The sequence below is a fragment of the Bombyx mandarina genome, chromosome 06 (assembly GCF_030267445.1).
Source record: "Bombyx mandarina strain Sakado chromosome 06, ASM3026744v2".
Classification (NCBI taxonomy): Eukaryota; Metazoa; Arthropoda; class Insecta; order Lepidoptera; family Bombycidae; genus Bombyx; species Bombyx mandarina.
The window spans coordinates 3215016-3231365 of NC_143213.1; the positions used below are offsets into that span (position 1 = coordinate 3215016).

A 16350-nucleotide genomic window follows, 5' to 3' on the forward strand; every position below is an offset into this window, starting at 1 on the left:
TTAGTTTTTTTAAACTATTACTTATTTTTCATTTTTTAGTTGAATTTCTATTTTTTCAATATTTTTGTTTAATATTGAATTGTCATCGGTCCTTAATAAGTATACCAAATTTCGAGTTTATCCGACGTTTTGAAGGGGGTCAAAATCATGTTCAAAGATTCCGTTACATACTAACATACATACGTCTGAAGCTAATAAAAGCGTATTAATAAAACGCTCCTTTAATTACAAAGATAAATGTCGCTTAAACGAAATAGTTTTTCACCCCTAGGAATGTACGAGCGTATCACTCCTTATCATGAAATCTTTTTTTATTTATCTTGTTGTCTTTTTCCGCTACAAATATTAAGCAGCACGCTGAGTCAACCTTGTGATCATCTATAAAAATAATAAAATAATCATCTGTTAATTTGTTCTCGAAGTTTGTTACTATATGTAAAGTCCATTTTTGAGAAAAATGAGCTATCACGTAATTCATGCTTAATTGAATGTAATTTTTTTATATATAACTAGTCCGTGTTTAATTTATCAAAAAAATCCCATGTTTTGTACATAACTATACTGAGACCTTAGAACTTATATCTCAAGGTAGGTGGCGCATTTACATTGTAGATGTCTATGGGCTCCAGTAACCACTTAACACCAGGTAGGCTGTGAGCTCGTCCACCCATCTAAGCAATAAAAAAAAAATAAAAAAACTTGAAATCGGTCGGTAAATGAAATTGCATAATCATCGATTATAAAAGTGGTGTAAGTCCAATTGACAGAGGTAGGTGGTATAGCCAGACCTCATATGATTTGCCTGTATTTTTAAATCAACAAATATAGTAACCTTTAATTTTCTCGAAACAAAAGAAAATGGACTTACACCACTTTCAAAATAAACGGTCCATATAGTTTTGAAATCGACATAGAACCAGCGTTGTTTCTATCCTTCAAGCCAACACCGTTTTGAAGGAAAGAACTTGTATAAAACTTGATTTGCTTTTCGATTCATCAAAAAAACTTAGGACCTGTTTTGTTTTATGGTGTTTGGTAAGTCCTTGTCACTATGAAATGCGTGTTGTGTAAGTGACACGTGTCCACTCCCACGTTAAAGGAATACCGTGTAACAATGGTATTAACCAAAAAAAAGTCAAATGGTAGTAGTAGTGAGAGAGAGTATTCTTTATTGTACACCAAAAAAACAAACAATGCGAAACATTAAATAAAAAAAAAAAGTACAATTGGCGGTCTTATCGCTAATAGCGATCTCTTCCAGACAATCATCAGGTGGACAATAATCATTTGGAAAAGAATTACACGTGGTGTTCCTATCGATTATATATATGTATATTATACACATACACACGAATAAACATACATATACGAGTATATATTCATAAATAGACATACAATTACACAATCTAATTTTATACCTTTAAACGAGCAATTCTTTTATATACTTAATATATATAATCTGAATCTCGGAAACGGCTCCAACGATTTTCATAAAATTTAGTATATAGGGGATTTCGGGGGCGATAAATCGATCTAGCTACGATTTATTTTCAGAAAATGTTGTTTTATTCGTGTTTTCAATAATCAACTCTTCCCGATATCTATTGGCGAATAATAATACTATTTTTCTTAATTGAGGGCAACTAACCGCTTTAAAGACACAACAAGACGGCATTATCAAAAAAAAAACGAGCAAAGCTCGGTCATTATCTAGTTTAATAATAATTAGTAGTAGTAGGTAAACAGAACTTCATACGGTTTCTTCCGCGAGTCCTAGACATAATTAAAACTGCTTAAATACGGCTTAATATCGCTTACTATTACTTCTGACGTCACGTCAATCACGTACGCCTAGTAGGTACATGAAAAAAAAACAACATGAAAGTAAAGTTTAAAATTAGTTTTAGTTATATTGTATGAACGTTTGTTTGTTGTGTATGTAATGAAGGCTTTCGTAACGATTTAACTTTAACCGATTGAATTGAAGTTTAATATAGTCGTAATATACTTGTAATAGATGCCGTAAGATCGCACGCGATTATTTTCAAGAATTGGGTTATGTCTTATTTTTATGGTTGAGGCTTTACTGGTGGCCCGGAGGCCTTTCCAGTTTCACAAGGACAGGTGAGCGAGCAAGGGCTCAGCCAGAAGGGGCAGGATTTGCTAACAGCTACCCGAGCGCCTCCAAGGGAGACCTAACAACTCAAGAGAAACTGCTTCGCGAATGGTTATTGGATTTGATGGACCTGTAAGGACGTGTCTAGGGCGACGACGGTGACTGACTCCTGCGTGATTAGGATTGGGTTATGTCGCACATTGAGCGAGTCGCTTTTCGCCTTTCTCCAGTTCCGAATTCACTACTAGTGTCAGCGTAAAATAACGAAATTCGCATCAGATGGGCTGTGAGTTTGTTTAGGGAAATAATGGGCGTCTCATAAAAAAACTCCTTACATCAATAATCCTCAATGCTAAGGATCGTGACCTCAAAGAGGCTTTCTTGGGAAAATACACATGGTGGGGTCCCTCGTCCTTCCACGACAGTGCTTTTGGAACAGGTTTAGTTCTTCAAGGCCACAAAAACCTTATTTGGGTCCGGCTAATTAACCGCCGCCCGACATTCGGCGTTGACTGTTTTACGGTGGAAAGGTCGAACTTTCAACTAAACCCTCCTCTTTTCTCCTCCGGGCTTGGGACCGGCATTGGCATAGCAAACCCTCAGACACAGCCGGATCTTCTGAGTGGGTCGCGTTTCCGATCTGGCGGTAGATTCTGCGAAGCACGGCTCTTGCTAGCGTTCGTGTTAGCAACGTCGTCAGGTTTGACCCCGCGAGCTCACCTACTAGTTAAGGTTACGCTGAAATAGCCTCTTAAGGTTCTTAGCTTAGGTAGGAAAAAAATCATGTAAAAAACAATCCATCAGAAACTTTAAATGGAAATAGTACCTAAATGCAAAATTCGCCGATATCTTTTAATGACGTGCAGGTACGTACAATGGAAATCAATTCTAAAACCATTAAGCGTGTTTCATTGAAACAGCAATATGATTTGTTTCGTCTTGTCCTTTACTTATTTTATTGCATAGATTTAGAATAGGCAGAGTGGTGGTACCTACCCATGCGGACTTACAATGCGCCCTACCACCGGTATATTTTGCCGATTTTATTTTTATTACACGAATTTTTACTCCTTAATCTTTGAAATCCGTGCTAATTACACGCTACACATGCTAATTACGTATACCTTTAGAATAAATGTTACCTGTCTGTGGGATTTAAACACTAGCATGGTCTCATGGCTCGATACGAGTATATCGGATGTCTTATTTTTAAATCAAGATGACATTACTTTCTAAATTAGGTACTACTGGAATATGGCGACATTAATTTTATTTAGCTTATAGCGTAACTTATTTATTTTATGCTTTTGGATAGTACCGTATATTTCTCGCTGTTTTTAGAAAATATGTACGTACCTATCCAGAGCTGTTATATGGTGAATAGGCAATCATGATTTATAGTGAGTCTCCAACTTCATGTAACATGAACAGACACTACATTGAGCATATTACATTATTATCATCTTCTGCGTCGCTTAACACTTGGCAGAGTGGTCATGGCCTTCAAGGGTGGAGGGGCCGGTTTTTCTACCAGACATCACTCTCTTCTAGCTGCGCTTCTGGTGCATTGAACAATTCGCTGGAGTCTTCTTTTGATTGGTCCGCATCTGCCGCGTGTTCTGGTACCCTTCATTCTACTAAACATTTAGTCGAAAATGATTCTTCCACAGCACTCAATTAAACACAGATCTCGTTAATATTTTCAGGTAATCTACTGTACCAATACGTGCCGAAAGTAGAAATATTGGTACCAGAAAAACGAAGGAAATACACAAAGAAAGCAATAGAAGACGCCCTGAGGGCGGTCGAGAATGGGATGAGCAAAAATCTGGCAGCGAAAACGTTCAAAGTGCCCCGGAGTACGTTGATATTTAAAAGCAAACACCCGGAGAAGCAGGACCGGCCGGGGCCATCGACCGCGCTGACAATTCAAGAAGAACGTGACATTGTTAAATGGATCAAGATTAACGCTGAAAAAGGCTTGCCGATAAGGAAAGAGGATCTCATCGCCAGAATATATAAATCCCCGAAGTCCGTTTAAAGGGTAAACAGAAACGGTACAAACTCTACCGGGTCATACTGAATGATATTAAAACGAAAACGTGTTAGATATCCTAACGAGCGGTCGGGTAACGCAGTTAAAAGCTATTTTAAATTGCGTATCAATGAAAACTGCGTCCACCTATTCCTATGTGTCACGCCATATTTATTGATAGCTAAGTTATTGACGTTTTTTTTATGTCGCAGTTTTATTAAGTTATCCAATGTTTCGCAAACAAAACCGTTATTGAAACGACGTTCGCCAACGGGGCCAAACCACTAAATGACTACAATTTTGTAGTCAAATGTTCACTGCAACATGCCTGTTGGAAGAAAGTTCCGGTGTCAACTGAAAAGTGCAGGCGCAACTGTTTTTTATAAATTGAAATTTATTTTACTTACCATATTTTGAAACAAAGTTTTCGTCCCGTTCAAAATAGCTTAAGTATAAAAGTTTTATTTTTCTTTCTATAATTAGAAAAAAAATTATAAAGCTATTAGATACTATTTGTCCAAAATGAATTTTGTTTCAATAATACCCTGCTTTAATAAATTTGTTAAATAATTCTGTTTAATTGCTATTTTGATTGTTTATAACTTGTCGGAAGTAAGCATCGTAAACCCTGTTGTTCTTAATGCCATTTAACTGTAGGCAGCGACTTGGCTCTGTCCCTGGCATTGCTGACCTCCATAAGCGACGGTAACCATTCACCATCAGGTGGGCCATATGCACGTCTGCCTAAAAAAGCAATAAGTAATATATAAATAGTCTTTTATATGGTCAATGATCAAAATTAAAAGATACGACTGAAGAAAATCAATGCTTTGCCTCCTTACGGCTATAAACATTACATTTATACCTCGACTTTGTGTGTGATAATGGTGGTCTGGTGGCATTGTCTATGGGCTCCGGTAATCACTAAACACCAGGTAAACCGTGCTCTCGTTAGCACGTCGAAACAATAAAAAAAAAGATGCAAGCGAATATTCAGTAAGCACTAAAATAAAAACTTGAATATGATATATTCCTATCTGAGCTAATTGTCCAACAATTCTTCATCAACAGGTAAATTGATACAATTAACGAACGGGAAACAGCTTTACATGTTAAACGGCTATACATATTACAAGAAATATCGCCTACAGAAAAGCCACGCGGTAAGATGGCCCTGCACTAAAAAATGCAAAGCCTACTTGCATTTGGACGATGATTTGAACGTTGTGTTGATCTCGTCGACTAATCATAGTCACGACCCGGGCCAATACGTTCAAACGAAATCAGGACGATACGTTAAACTGTAAACAATTTAAAAGACCGTCTAGTGGTTCGGCGGAATGGTCAAAGAAATGTCAATTTATTTTTATTTTGTGAGCGTAGTTTTTCTGAATATACTGCCTTTCCCGTGGGAATGAGTCTTTTTTTCGGGATCAATGTTAGCCCATTTCACTCTCTAGATGTAAAACAGTCGTTTCTAAATAAAAACGTCAATCCATTGCTCCGTTTCGACGTAAAAGGACAAACAAACTTCCACATTTACCGATTAACCACGTTGGGTGGGCCAAATAAACGTCTCACCCAGAAAGGCAGGGGTTTGATAACAACGCCCACGAAGGAAGCCTATTAGCTCAAAAGGGATGATGCTTCGCAAGTGCATCTGCCACAGGAACGGAATCGCGATTGGCTGAGAAGATCCGGGAAGAAATTGGATTAATCCTACTATCCTATACCATAAAAATAGATTGCTATATGACTTTTTTTCTGGGCTGAGGGTCGACCCTTCTACGAGGTCCCCGAGCCTTGGGGGTTGTGTGGGACTGGACGATCCGCTGATGTTGGGAGCGAGCCACGGGCCTTAGGACGGTATTTAAGACCCTACCCACTAAACCACTCCCATACACTCTCGTCCAAGCGTCCGATCTTCTCCGTGGTCAGAAATGTTGTATGCTGCCCATGACCTCAACAATGTATTTTTTTACCCACCACCTGGTATGAAATGATTACCGAAACCCATAGATACCACAACGTGAATTTCGCTACCCAGTTTGAGATATGATGTCTTAGTCTCAATTTTATTACGGCTACCCAATCTTCCAAACTAACGCATAACCGCTTCAGGACACAAGTAGGCAGCAGCAACAATTTTATCAATTTGTATTTTTATACACGGTGTTATTCGTTTAATATGCACGCGGTTCGTAAACATGGCTTAATTATTTAAATATTTTGCTTTCTATAGATCGTTTAGTGGTCATAAAGACTAGTAGATTACGTGACTCGAGTACGGGATTTGACATCTTTCTACATGTTTCTATCTCGTATGTGTGTTTAAGGTACTCATAACACAGCAGACAATTTTAGCTGGAGCTGTCAAAGTACATACATCGTTTCTTATATCATTGAGAATACCGCTCGTTGCCTTCGTGTGGTCCAATATGTAAACCTTAAAATTGTATATTGTCATTCAGCCAGTCCTAAGCTTCTGGTCTCTGGTTAGAAAATGCTCGATGACACCATAGTTTGGGCAAGCAAGTACCTCAGGGTATTAAATGGCAATTTAAAGTGTGCTCTTTAATTGGGCCAACCAAAGCAACACTAAGGAAAAAGTTTTGGTTACAGAAAACTAAAAAAATATTATTGGCGGTAGATTTCGTTCTTGCTATTCGGGATTTGGTCTTTACTCGAATGTTGTGATCTCAGGTCTGTAGGTTGGTAGGGAGCAGCCATCAATATACACACAGCATCAGGTATGATTTTTGAAAACTGATTAAAACATCAAAAACGTGCAACCTAAATAATTTATATAGACTCCGATAAAACCAGCCTTCTGTACTAATCCAACCCTTTTTCGTCAACAGGTCAACTGATAGAATTAACAAACGGGAAACAGTTTTACATGTTAAACGGCTATACATATTACAAGAAAAATCGCCTACAGAAAACCAACGCGGTAAGATGGAACTGTACTAAAAGATGCAGCGCCTACTTGCATTTGGACGATGATTTGAACGTTGTGTTGGTCTCGTCGACTAATCATAATCACGACCCGGGCCATTACGTTCAAACGAAATCAGGACAATACATTAAACTGTAAACAATATTATTAAAAGTTCATCTAGTGCTTCGGCGGCATGGTCAAAGAAATCTCAATTTATTTTTATAACGTGTTACGTAGTTTTTCTGAATATAATGTCTTTCCCGTGGGAATGAGTCTTTTTTTCGGGATCAATGTTAGCCCGTTTCACTCTCTAGATGTAAAACAGTCGTTTCTAAATAAAAAGTCAATCCATTGCTTCGTTTCGACGTAAAAGGACAAACAAACTTTCACATTTACCGATTAACCACGTTGGGTGGGCGAAATAAACGTCTCACCCAGAAAGGTAGGGGTTTGATAACAACGCCCACGAAGGAAGCCTATTAGCTCAAAAGGGATGATGCTTCGCAAGTGCATCTGCCACAGGAACGGAATCGCGATTGGCTGAGAAGATTCGGGAAGAAATTGGTTTAATCCTACTATCCTATACTATAAAAATAGATTGCTATATGACTTTTTTTCTGGGCTGAGGGTCGACCATCCTACGAGGTCTCCGAGCCTAGAGGGCTATGTGGGATTGGACGACCCGCAGATGTTGGGAGCGAGCCACAGGCCCAAGGATGGTATTTAGGACCCTACCCACTAAACCACTCCCATGCACTCTCGTCCAAGCGTCCGATCTTCTCCGTGGTCAGAAATGCTGTATGCTGCCCATGACCTCAACAATGTATTTTTTTACCCACCACCTGGTATGAAATGATTACGAAGCCCATAGACGCATTACCGGTTCGATGCACAAATAGGCAGCAACAACAATTACGACAATATATATATATTTTTAATCAGTATATTTTTATACACGGTGTTATTCCTTCAATATGCATGCCGCTCGTAAACATGGGTTAATTATCTAAATGTTTGCGTTCTATACACCGTTTAGTGGTCAATTATAAAGAAATAGTAGACCACGTGACTCGAGTACGGGATTTGACATCTTTCTACATGTTTCTATCTCGTATGTGTGTTTACGGTACTGATAACACAGGAGTCAATTTTAGCTGGAGCCGTCAAGGTATATCGTTTCTTATATCACTGAGAATACTGCTCGTTGTCTTCATGTGATTCACTACGCAAATTTTAAAAATGTATATTGTCATTCAGCCAGTCCCAAGCTCTGGTTTGAAAACGCTCGATGGCACCATAGTTTGAGCAAGCAAGTACCTTAGTGTATACAATGGCAATTTAAAAGGCCAACCAAAGCAACACCGAGGAAAATGTTTGGTTACAGAAAACTTAAAAATTATTATTGGCGGTAGATTTCGTTCTTGCTATTGGTCTTGACTCGAATGTTGTGATCTCAGGTCTGTAGGTTGGTAGGGAGCAGCCAGCAATATACACACAGCATCAGGTATGATTTTTGAAAGCCGATTAAAACATCAAAACCGTGCAACCTAAATAATTTATGTAGACCCCAATAAAACCAGCCTTCTGTACTAATCTTCAAACACTTCTTCATCAACAGGTCAACTGATAGAATTAACAAACGGGAAACAGTTTTACATGTTAAACGGCTATACATATTACAAGAAAAATCGCCTACAGAAAACCAACGCGGTAAGATGGCCCTGCACTAAAACATCGACATGCCACGCCTACTTGCATTTGGACGAAGATTTGAACCTTCTGTTGGTCTCGTCGAGCAATCATAGTCACGACCCGGGCCGATACGTTCAAACGAAATCAGGACAATATATTAAACTATAAACAATATTTTTAAGAGACCATCTAGTGGTTTAGGGGCATGGTCAAAAAAATGCTAAATTATTTTTATAACGTGTTACGTAGTTTTTCTGAATATAATAAATGTCTTTCCCATGGGAATGAGTCTTTCTTTTTTCGGGATAAATGCTAGTCTATGTCACTCTACAGACCTAAAACGTTTAAAAAAAACGTCAATCCATTGCTTCGCTTCGATGTAAAAGAAGGACAAACAAACAAACTTCCACATTAATAATATTCTTAAAGAGCCGAAATAAAGCGATTCGATTCGCCTATCATACTATTTATACGAAGGCGCTCGTAATGTTTTACGAAAGTGCACAAAAACCACTAATATGTTTTGAAAAAAGTAGTTTTTGAACTACGAGTCTAATATGCCCGACTTTGTAAACTTCAGATTTTGATTGCTCAAAACCAGGAGATAGCTATCTACGGACTTTCGTGGAAGATTTAAGGGCGATAGAGTGAAACCACGTATGCAACGAATTAAAGCATCTTAGAAAATCTTAATGCTGGTAGGACGTGATGAGTGCCTATTTTTGCGGTGAAGCAGTAATGCGTTTCGATTTGAAGGGTGGGGCAGCCGTTATACTATAAACATTGAAAGTCAGAACTCATGTGTTAAGTTACGCGGCAGCGTTTACGTTATTGCTGCCTATGGACTCCAGTAACTACTTAATACAAAATGGGTCGTGAGCTCGTCCACCCATCTAAGCGATAAAATAAAAGTAGTGAAATGGTGCAAAAGCAGTTTATTATTCAGAACGCTGTCACACATATGATGTATGATTTGTATAACAGCATTCTAGGTTCTACGCTCAACGCGAAATAGAATGGCTCTGACTTAAATACGGAAAATTCTAGAAACAAACATGATGCTTGCAATAAAAACGTTGATAGTTTAAACGAAAGTCAAAACTCTGAAGACATGAAAACATGGGTTAATTGTCTAAATAATTTCCCTTCTATGGATCTTTAAATGGTCAATTACAAAGACTAGTAGACAACGTGACTCGAATACGGGATTTGACATCTTGCGACATGTTCTTGTCGTATGCGTGTTTTCGGTACACATAACACAGGAGACAATAAAATTTTAGCTCGAGCTATCAAAATATATCGTTTCTTATTTCATTGAGAACACCGCTCGTTGCCTACGCGTGGTTCACTACGTAAACCTTAAAAATGTACATTGTCATTCAGTCAATCTCGAGTTTATGATCTCTGATTAGAAAATTATCCATGACACCACAGTTTGGGCAAGCAAATACCTAATGGCAATTTAAGGTGTGCTCTTAAATTGGCTGTTAAAAGTTAAAAGCAGGACTGAGGAAAATGTTTGGTTAAAGAAAGCTTAAAAATGATTATTGGCGGTAGATTGCATTCTCGCCATTCGGTATTTGGTCTTGACTCGAATGTTGTGATCTTGAACTCAGGTCTGTAGGTTGGCAGGCATCAGCCAGCAATATACATACAGCATTAGCTATGATCATTGAAAACTGATTAAAACATCAAAAATGTGCAATTATTAATGTAGACTCCGATAAAATCAACCTTCCGTACTAATACTACAACCCTTTTTCGTCAACAGGTCAACTGATAGAATTAACAAACGGGAAACAATTATTCATGCTAAACGGTTACACATATTACAAGAAAAACCGCCTACAAAAAGGCCACGCGATAAGATGGCCCTGCACCAAGTCTTCGAAATGCAGCGCCTACTTACATTTGGACGAAGATTTGAACCTTCTGTTGGTCTCGTCGACCAATCATAGTCATTATCCTGACCGATACCTTATAACGAACACGGGAAAATATATTAAAGTGTAATAATACCTCTTTTTAAAACGCCACTACGTTCTACCCGCATCTTCGATCGCATTATCTAGGAAAAGTATCAATAATTTTTCTAAAGTGTCACGTAAAATTTTTCTAGAGTTAATAAAATGTTTTCCCATGCGATGAGGTTTTTTTTTTTCGGTATTTAAGATAGCCTATGTTACTCTCCAGGTGTAAGACTGTCACATAAACAAAGTAATGTCAATCCTTTGCTTCGTTTCGATGAGAACGAAGAACAAAGAAACAAACGCAATTTCATATTTATAATAATATTAATATAAGAACTAGCAGAGATAACTCGGTTACATGCGCCTAGCTTACTGCCATAGGACTATACTGGAGACACTCGTAAAATTCGAGGAATAAAATTAAATAAAGACTAAAACAGCTGACAATGTAATAAAGTGTAGACAATATTTTTATAATACCGCAAGAGGACATAAAATCACGGGCTGATCGCCCTAGCCGGTCTGCGGGCCATCGAAGCTTACCTACGGGCTGGTGCAGGCGCTGACCCAACACGGTTCTTTCGACACCAGATTGAAACTAAGCTGACGGCAGAATGCATGCAGTAGTCGATGCATCTTGGGCACAACGGTACACGCGCTCACTGTATGAAGCACCGCGTAATCTAGACACAAATCGCGGCCGTCTTGTTCCTGACGGGTGATACTCGACTTGCTTGCTCGAATTACTGCAGAACCAAACGGGGGTGAGCAGATATTTTTTTTCTGCATCAATCAATCGGCGTCCAACCGAAAAAATCCCACCCTAATTTTAGCCCCTTAAGTGTTTCGAGTTCTCTGCTAGTGACCTTTTTTTATTGTATAGATGGGAAGACGAACTCACAGCCCACCTGGTGTTAAGTAGTTACCGGAGCCCATATACATCTACGACGTAAATGCCGCCTCCCACCTTGAGATATGAGTTCTAAGGTCTAGTATAGTTACAATACATACAGTTATAGTTACAAATTTTAAAATTGTAGATAACAATTCATTGACTTCGCGCGGGGTGCATCTCTCTCCGTGGGGCGCCGAAACCTAAGAATACCTAGGTATTGTGACCACCGGTCCTTTTGGTCGGCGGGCTATCTAAGGTGCCTGCCTAGACGGCGTCGCCAACTCGTCCCTTTAGGATACCCCTTTAGTTCAGAACCAGAGTCATGAACGCGGTCATCCGTCACTCGGTTACTTTATCGCAAGACTTATTTAGAGCAGTTTATGAGTAGAATCTCGAAAAGTCACTCATACTCGTGGTAGGACCTCTTTTGAGTCCGTACGGATAGGTACCCTGCCTATTTTTGCCGTGAAGCAGTAATGCATTTCGGTTTCAAGGGTGGGGCGGCTGCTGTTCTGTAAAAACTCAGACTTAGAGCTCTTGCCAAATCCAAAGATAACGAAGAAAAGAAACGTGTAGGCATTCTGCTGATGACATTACATATGAAATATTAAAAGTAATATTAACCAGATTGGGTGGGCGAAATATATACTATACGAAATATATATTAATACATAAGAAATATTACTTTTAATATTTTATGAGATCGTCGCAAACCGTGGACATGAATTAAACAAATTAACGTCTCACGGATAAAGGAGAATGCAGTTATTAAAACTGATTAAAACGAACACCAAAAATGACCATAAAAATACATACTTATAAGTCATTCGTACTTTTGTTGTCAGGTAAAAAACGGCCATCGTCTGCGGCAATGAGACAGAAAAGGTATCGAGAGAACTTGAAAATAAATAACCCGTTAAAATACGAGGAACTGAGGAGAGAGAATGCGAGACGAACGAAAATGAAATACAGACGAGTTGAGGAGATGCCGGAAACCGAGAAAATGGCCCAAAGGAAACTATGGAGGAAGAAGAAGCAAAAAATTAAAAATGAATCTCATTAGACCTAGAACTCGCCTCGCCCGAAAACGTAACTCGGCAAATTAATCTTTCGCGAATACAAAGATAAGTGTGACCAATTATGATAACAAAAAAAAAGACAAAGGAAATAATACATTATTAATGTCTTTGTTTTTTTTTATTACTTACTTGGGTGGACGAGCTCACAACCCACCTGTTGTTAAGTGGTTACTGAAGCCCATAGACATCTATAACGTAAATGCGCCACCCACCTTGAGATTATAAGTTCTAAGGTCTCAAGTATAGTTACAACGGCTGCCCCAACCTTCAAACAGAAACGCATTACTGCTTTAATGCAGAAATGAGCAGGGTAGTTGTACCTATCCATGCCGACTCACAAGAGGTCCTACCACCAGTAAAAAAGGCCTTACCACCAGTAAAGAGGTCCTACCACCAGTAAATGTCTTTGTCGGTGGTAGATTATGCAAAGCACTTCTATGGCTTGGGATGGTGTTAGCAAATTCTCTCAGGTTCAGCTCGTGAACTCACCTACCCTTCCTCGCGAAGCTGGAATAAGCCCTTAAGGTTACTAGCGAATACGTATGGGAAAAAATATGTCTTTGTATAATAGTTTACAGAGTTTAACGGAATTAAAAATCAGCTCACACGCGGGTCATCGGTCTCGCGTGCAGTATTCGCTGTTGCTTTTGTTTTAAATCGCATTCGAAAAATAAACATAATTAAATTAGCAATAAAATCTACCGGATAGCGTGAAGCAGTAATGCGTTTCGGTTTGAAGGGCGGAACAGTCGTTATACTGTAAAGATTGAGACTTGAACTCATGTCCCAAGATGCAAGCAGCGGCATTTACATTGTTGATGTCTATGGGCTACGGTAATCAACAACAGGGGCTCCGTGAACGTTCGCCATTCTAAGCAATAAAAAAAATGTAAAAATTTATTTAATTTAACATGAACACAATAAGCAAATTACTAAGGTATAAAGGATTTATCAACAAAAGTCAATAAAATTTTACTTTTACGTAAATGTATCTGTAAATAAATGTTTTGAATATTAATCAGTTTTTCATTTGCAGAAATGCATGCTTGGCCCCTTAGTAAACTATTGAAAGTCGACATAAATTGCTATTTAAAAGGGCTTTTTGAAGTGTGAACTTTTTCAAAACGTACACAAAATTTAATTTGATAAGAGACAAAAAAAAACATAGGCTACGTAGGTAGGTACGACCCTTTACTTACCATAACTATAAACGTTTTAAACGCTGCATGTTAGAAAATGTTCATGAAATGAAATAAAGCTTGTCTAAAATATAGTAACTATCAAATGCTCTAAACTAATAAGCGAATTAACTACTAAAACATACAAACAATCACTATGAATGCATAACTAACATTGTTGATGATTCAGAACTGGAACAGCATAAGCGCTTTTCGTAAAATTAAGTCGACTACAACAATTATGGCGTTCGAAAAAAAAATAGCACTTATGTCGTTTTGCTAATGAATCATTGACACGAGGTGTGGGTGAATTAACAATATGATTTTTCAGTGAACATTTTTATGACGGCGCGCGGTAAAGAGAGATTGGTTTACATGAATTACACGTACTACAAACAGAGCAGAACGAGACACGGCTTCAGGTGGGGCTGTACGAAAAACCGATGGCACAAATGCAAGGCGTTTCTGCATTTGTCGGACGACATGAATATAGTAAGGAGTAACATGGAACATACGCACAGTCCGTTCGGGACGCCAATAAAAAAACCAAATAATTAATCTTTTTTTTTCCATTTTTAGTTAATTATTAGATTATTCAAAATATTAGACTTCTTAGAAGAGAAATAACAGAGATTTTGATTACGTAATGTGTTTTAAAACAACATTTAATAGTGTTTACGTCAATGGGAATATTCGAAAGTTTGCAATGTCGCTAGTGTCGCACGCAGTATTCTTCTTCTTTTTCTTCAACTTATCTCACTAGGTGGGTTCAGCACAGCTAATTTTTCTCTTCCATTCACTTCTATCAGCCGTCATCCCAACACTCACTCCTCTCTCTCTCGTGTCGTCATTAACACACTCCATCCATGTCTTCTTTGACCTCTGTCTGTCGACCTCTTCCCCCTCTACCCTGCACTACCATTTCCATACATCTCCTAGTCACGTGCATCTTCTCTCTACTCATCACATGTCCATATCACGCTAACCGTCCGCCCTTTAATTTGTTGATTACCGGGGCTACTTTCACACTTCCTCGCACGCGGTATTGACATTAATAATTGCATTATTTATTGAAAACTATATGTGAATAGATTACGTACCTGCAATTCGGTAGCTATCCAATATAAAATAGACATAGTATAGTTTTGTTGAAATTCAGTGAAATAGACTTCACGGCAGGAGAGTGAATTCAGAGGCACTTTAGGATGCGTATCTAATATCGGATTTGTGTCTGAAACTTATCGTAGACTGTGTCTACGAGACACTTTGCTTGCATTATTGCCAGTATTAGCTAGTAATAATAAGGACATTGTCTTAGGTAATTCATAAATATATTTTTTCACAGCAAATTATAGTCACAGGTTTGTGAGCATGTTGAAGTTAGGATGGTACAGTACTTTTGTTGTCTGAAAGTGTTTTGTTGTAAGTAAAATTGCTTTTACAGTTAACGACCGATCGTGTCGTCCGTGACCATTGAAACCATATAAATATTTCCAATCATGTCTACAACTCGCCACACTATATTTCGCTGTATGCACGTACATACTGTATATAACATACATCTTGCTTAATTCTATTAAGACCAATGTTCAGTCATGTATTGTGATAAACATTTTAAAGTAATGCAAATGAATAACAAAATGAATAAATGGTATTTTCAAGGAATTTCGGAAGACATAATTTATAATAATGAGAATTTAATTTATAGTTAAATTCCCATTATTACCTATGTATTTATTGTTGTCATTATATTATTTCCAACGTTACGAACAATTTACATATTTAATGGTCATGCGGACGACTAAAAAAACGTGGCGTTAAATCGTAAAAACAATTTTAATGAAATCATGTGTAGTTTATTTTTAACAGTTTTTATATCTCGAATTGTTAAACCGTCACCGAGAATCGTGATTTTGTTTGATTTCGGTACAGCTTCTAATTAGTGTTTAGGATTATTAAAATGTTGGTTTTGATTCTAGTCAAAATGTAAAATATGATCTCGTTACATTATTAAATTTTATTATTAAAAAAATGTGTATTTTTTGTGTCCTACTCCCTCCTAGTCTTGCACTTGTCCCATAAGCTAAAGTAGATACAACATTCCAACATACAGGTTTAATTTGCTTATGATTTCACGACAGATCGTTCTATTTTCTTGGAAATGATAGAGCTTGCATAGACTAGAATACTTGGTTGAATATTACGTAAATACATTTAATTAGTTTAATGGACTGAGAATAAAAAATGGGTACAAAAATGGTACAGATTTAAAAGTCCTTAATAAAACTGTAGGGATTCAAGTATGTAATAGTCTTAATGAAATTAAAAAGTTTAAATTATGGAACTTAAAGTTGTAAAACAAGTGACTCTTTGAAAACTATATGTGCCATTTCTAATTCTCAAATTCTTTACTCTCACTATTGCCTAAATTTTTTTATACA

At 37.7% G+C, this 16350-nt stretch overlaps 1 protein-coding gene across 4 annotated transcripts; it reads left to right on the plus strand.

The window, feature by feature from the left end:
• The first annotated feature begins 1403 nt into the window (after positions 1-1403).
• LOC114240010 (uncharacterized) lies at positions 1404-13749 on the plus strand. Of its 4 annotated transcripts, XR_016323206.1 has the most exons (5): positions 1404-3738; positions 3823-8596; positions 8711-8802; positions 10559-11521; positions 12498-13749. XR_016323206.1 is itself a non-coding variant. In XM_089728087.1 (2 exons), exons 1-2 carry the CDS (start codon positions 3507-3509, stop codon positions 4155-4157), a joined length of 567 nt encoding a protein of 188 aa, XP_089584213.1. In that variant the 5' UTR covers positions 1404-3506; the 3' UTR covers positions 4158-9069. The 4 variants fall into 4 exon arrangements, 1 of the variants encoding a protein (XP_089584213.1); XR_016323204.1 differs by having other exon boundaries at positions 3823-8802; XR_016323205.1 differs by lacking the exons at positions 10559-11521; positions 12498-13749 and having other exon boundaries at positions 8711-9069.
• Positions 13750-16350: the final 2601 nt, after the last annotated feature.

Coding starts and splice junctions, on each gene's coding strand:
- LOC114240010 (XM_089728087.1), top strand. CDS start 3,507: ATGATTTATAGTGAGTCTCCAACTTCATGTAACATGAACAGACACTAC. Junction 3,739..3,822: donor CGCATCTGCCGCGTGTTCTG/GTACCCTTCATT, acceptor TAATATTTTCAG/GTAATCTACTGTACCAATAC.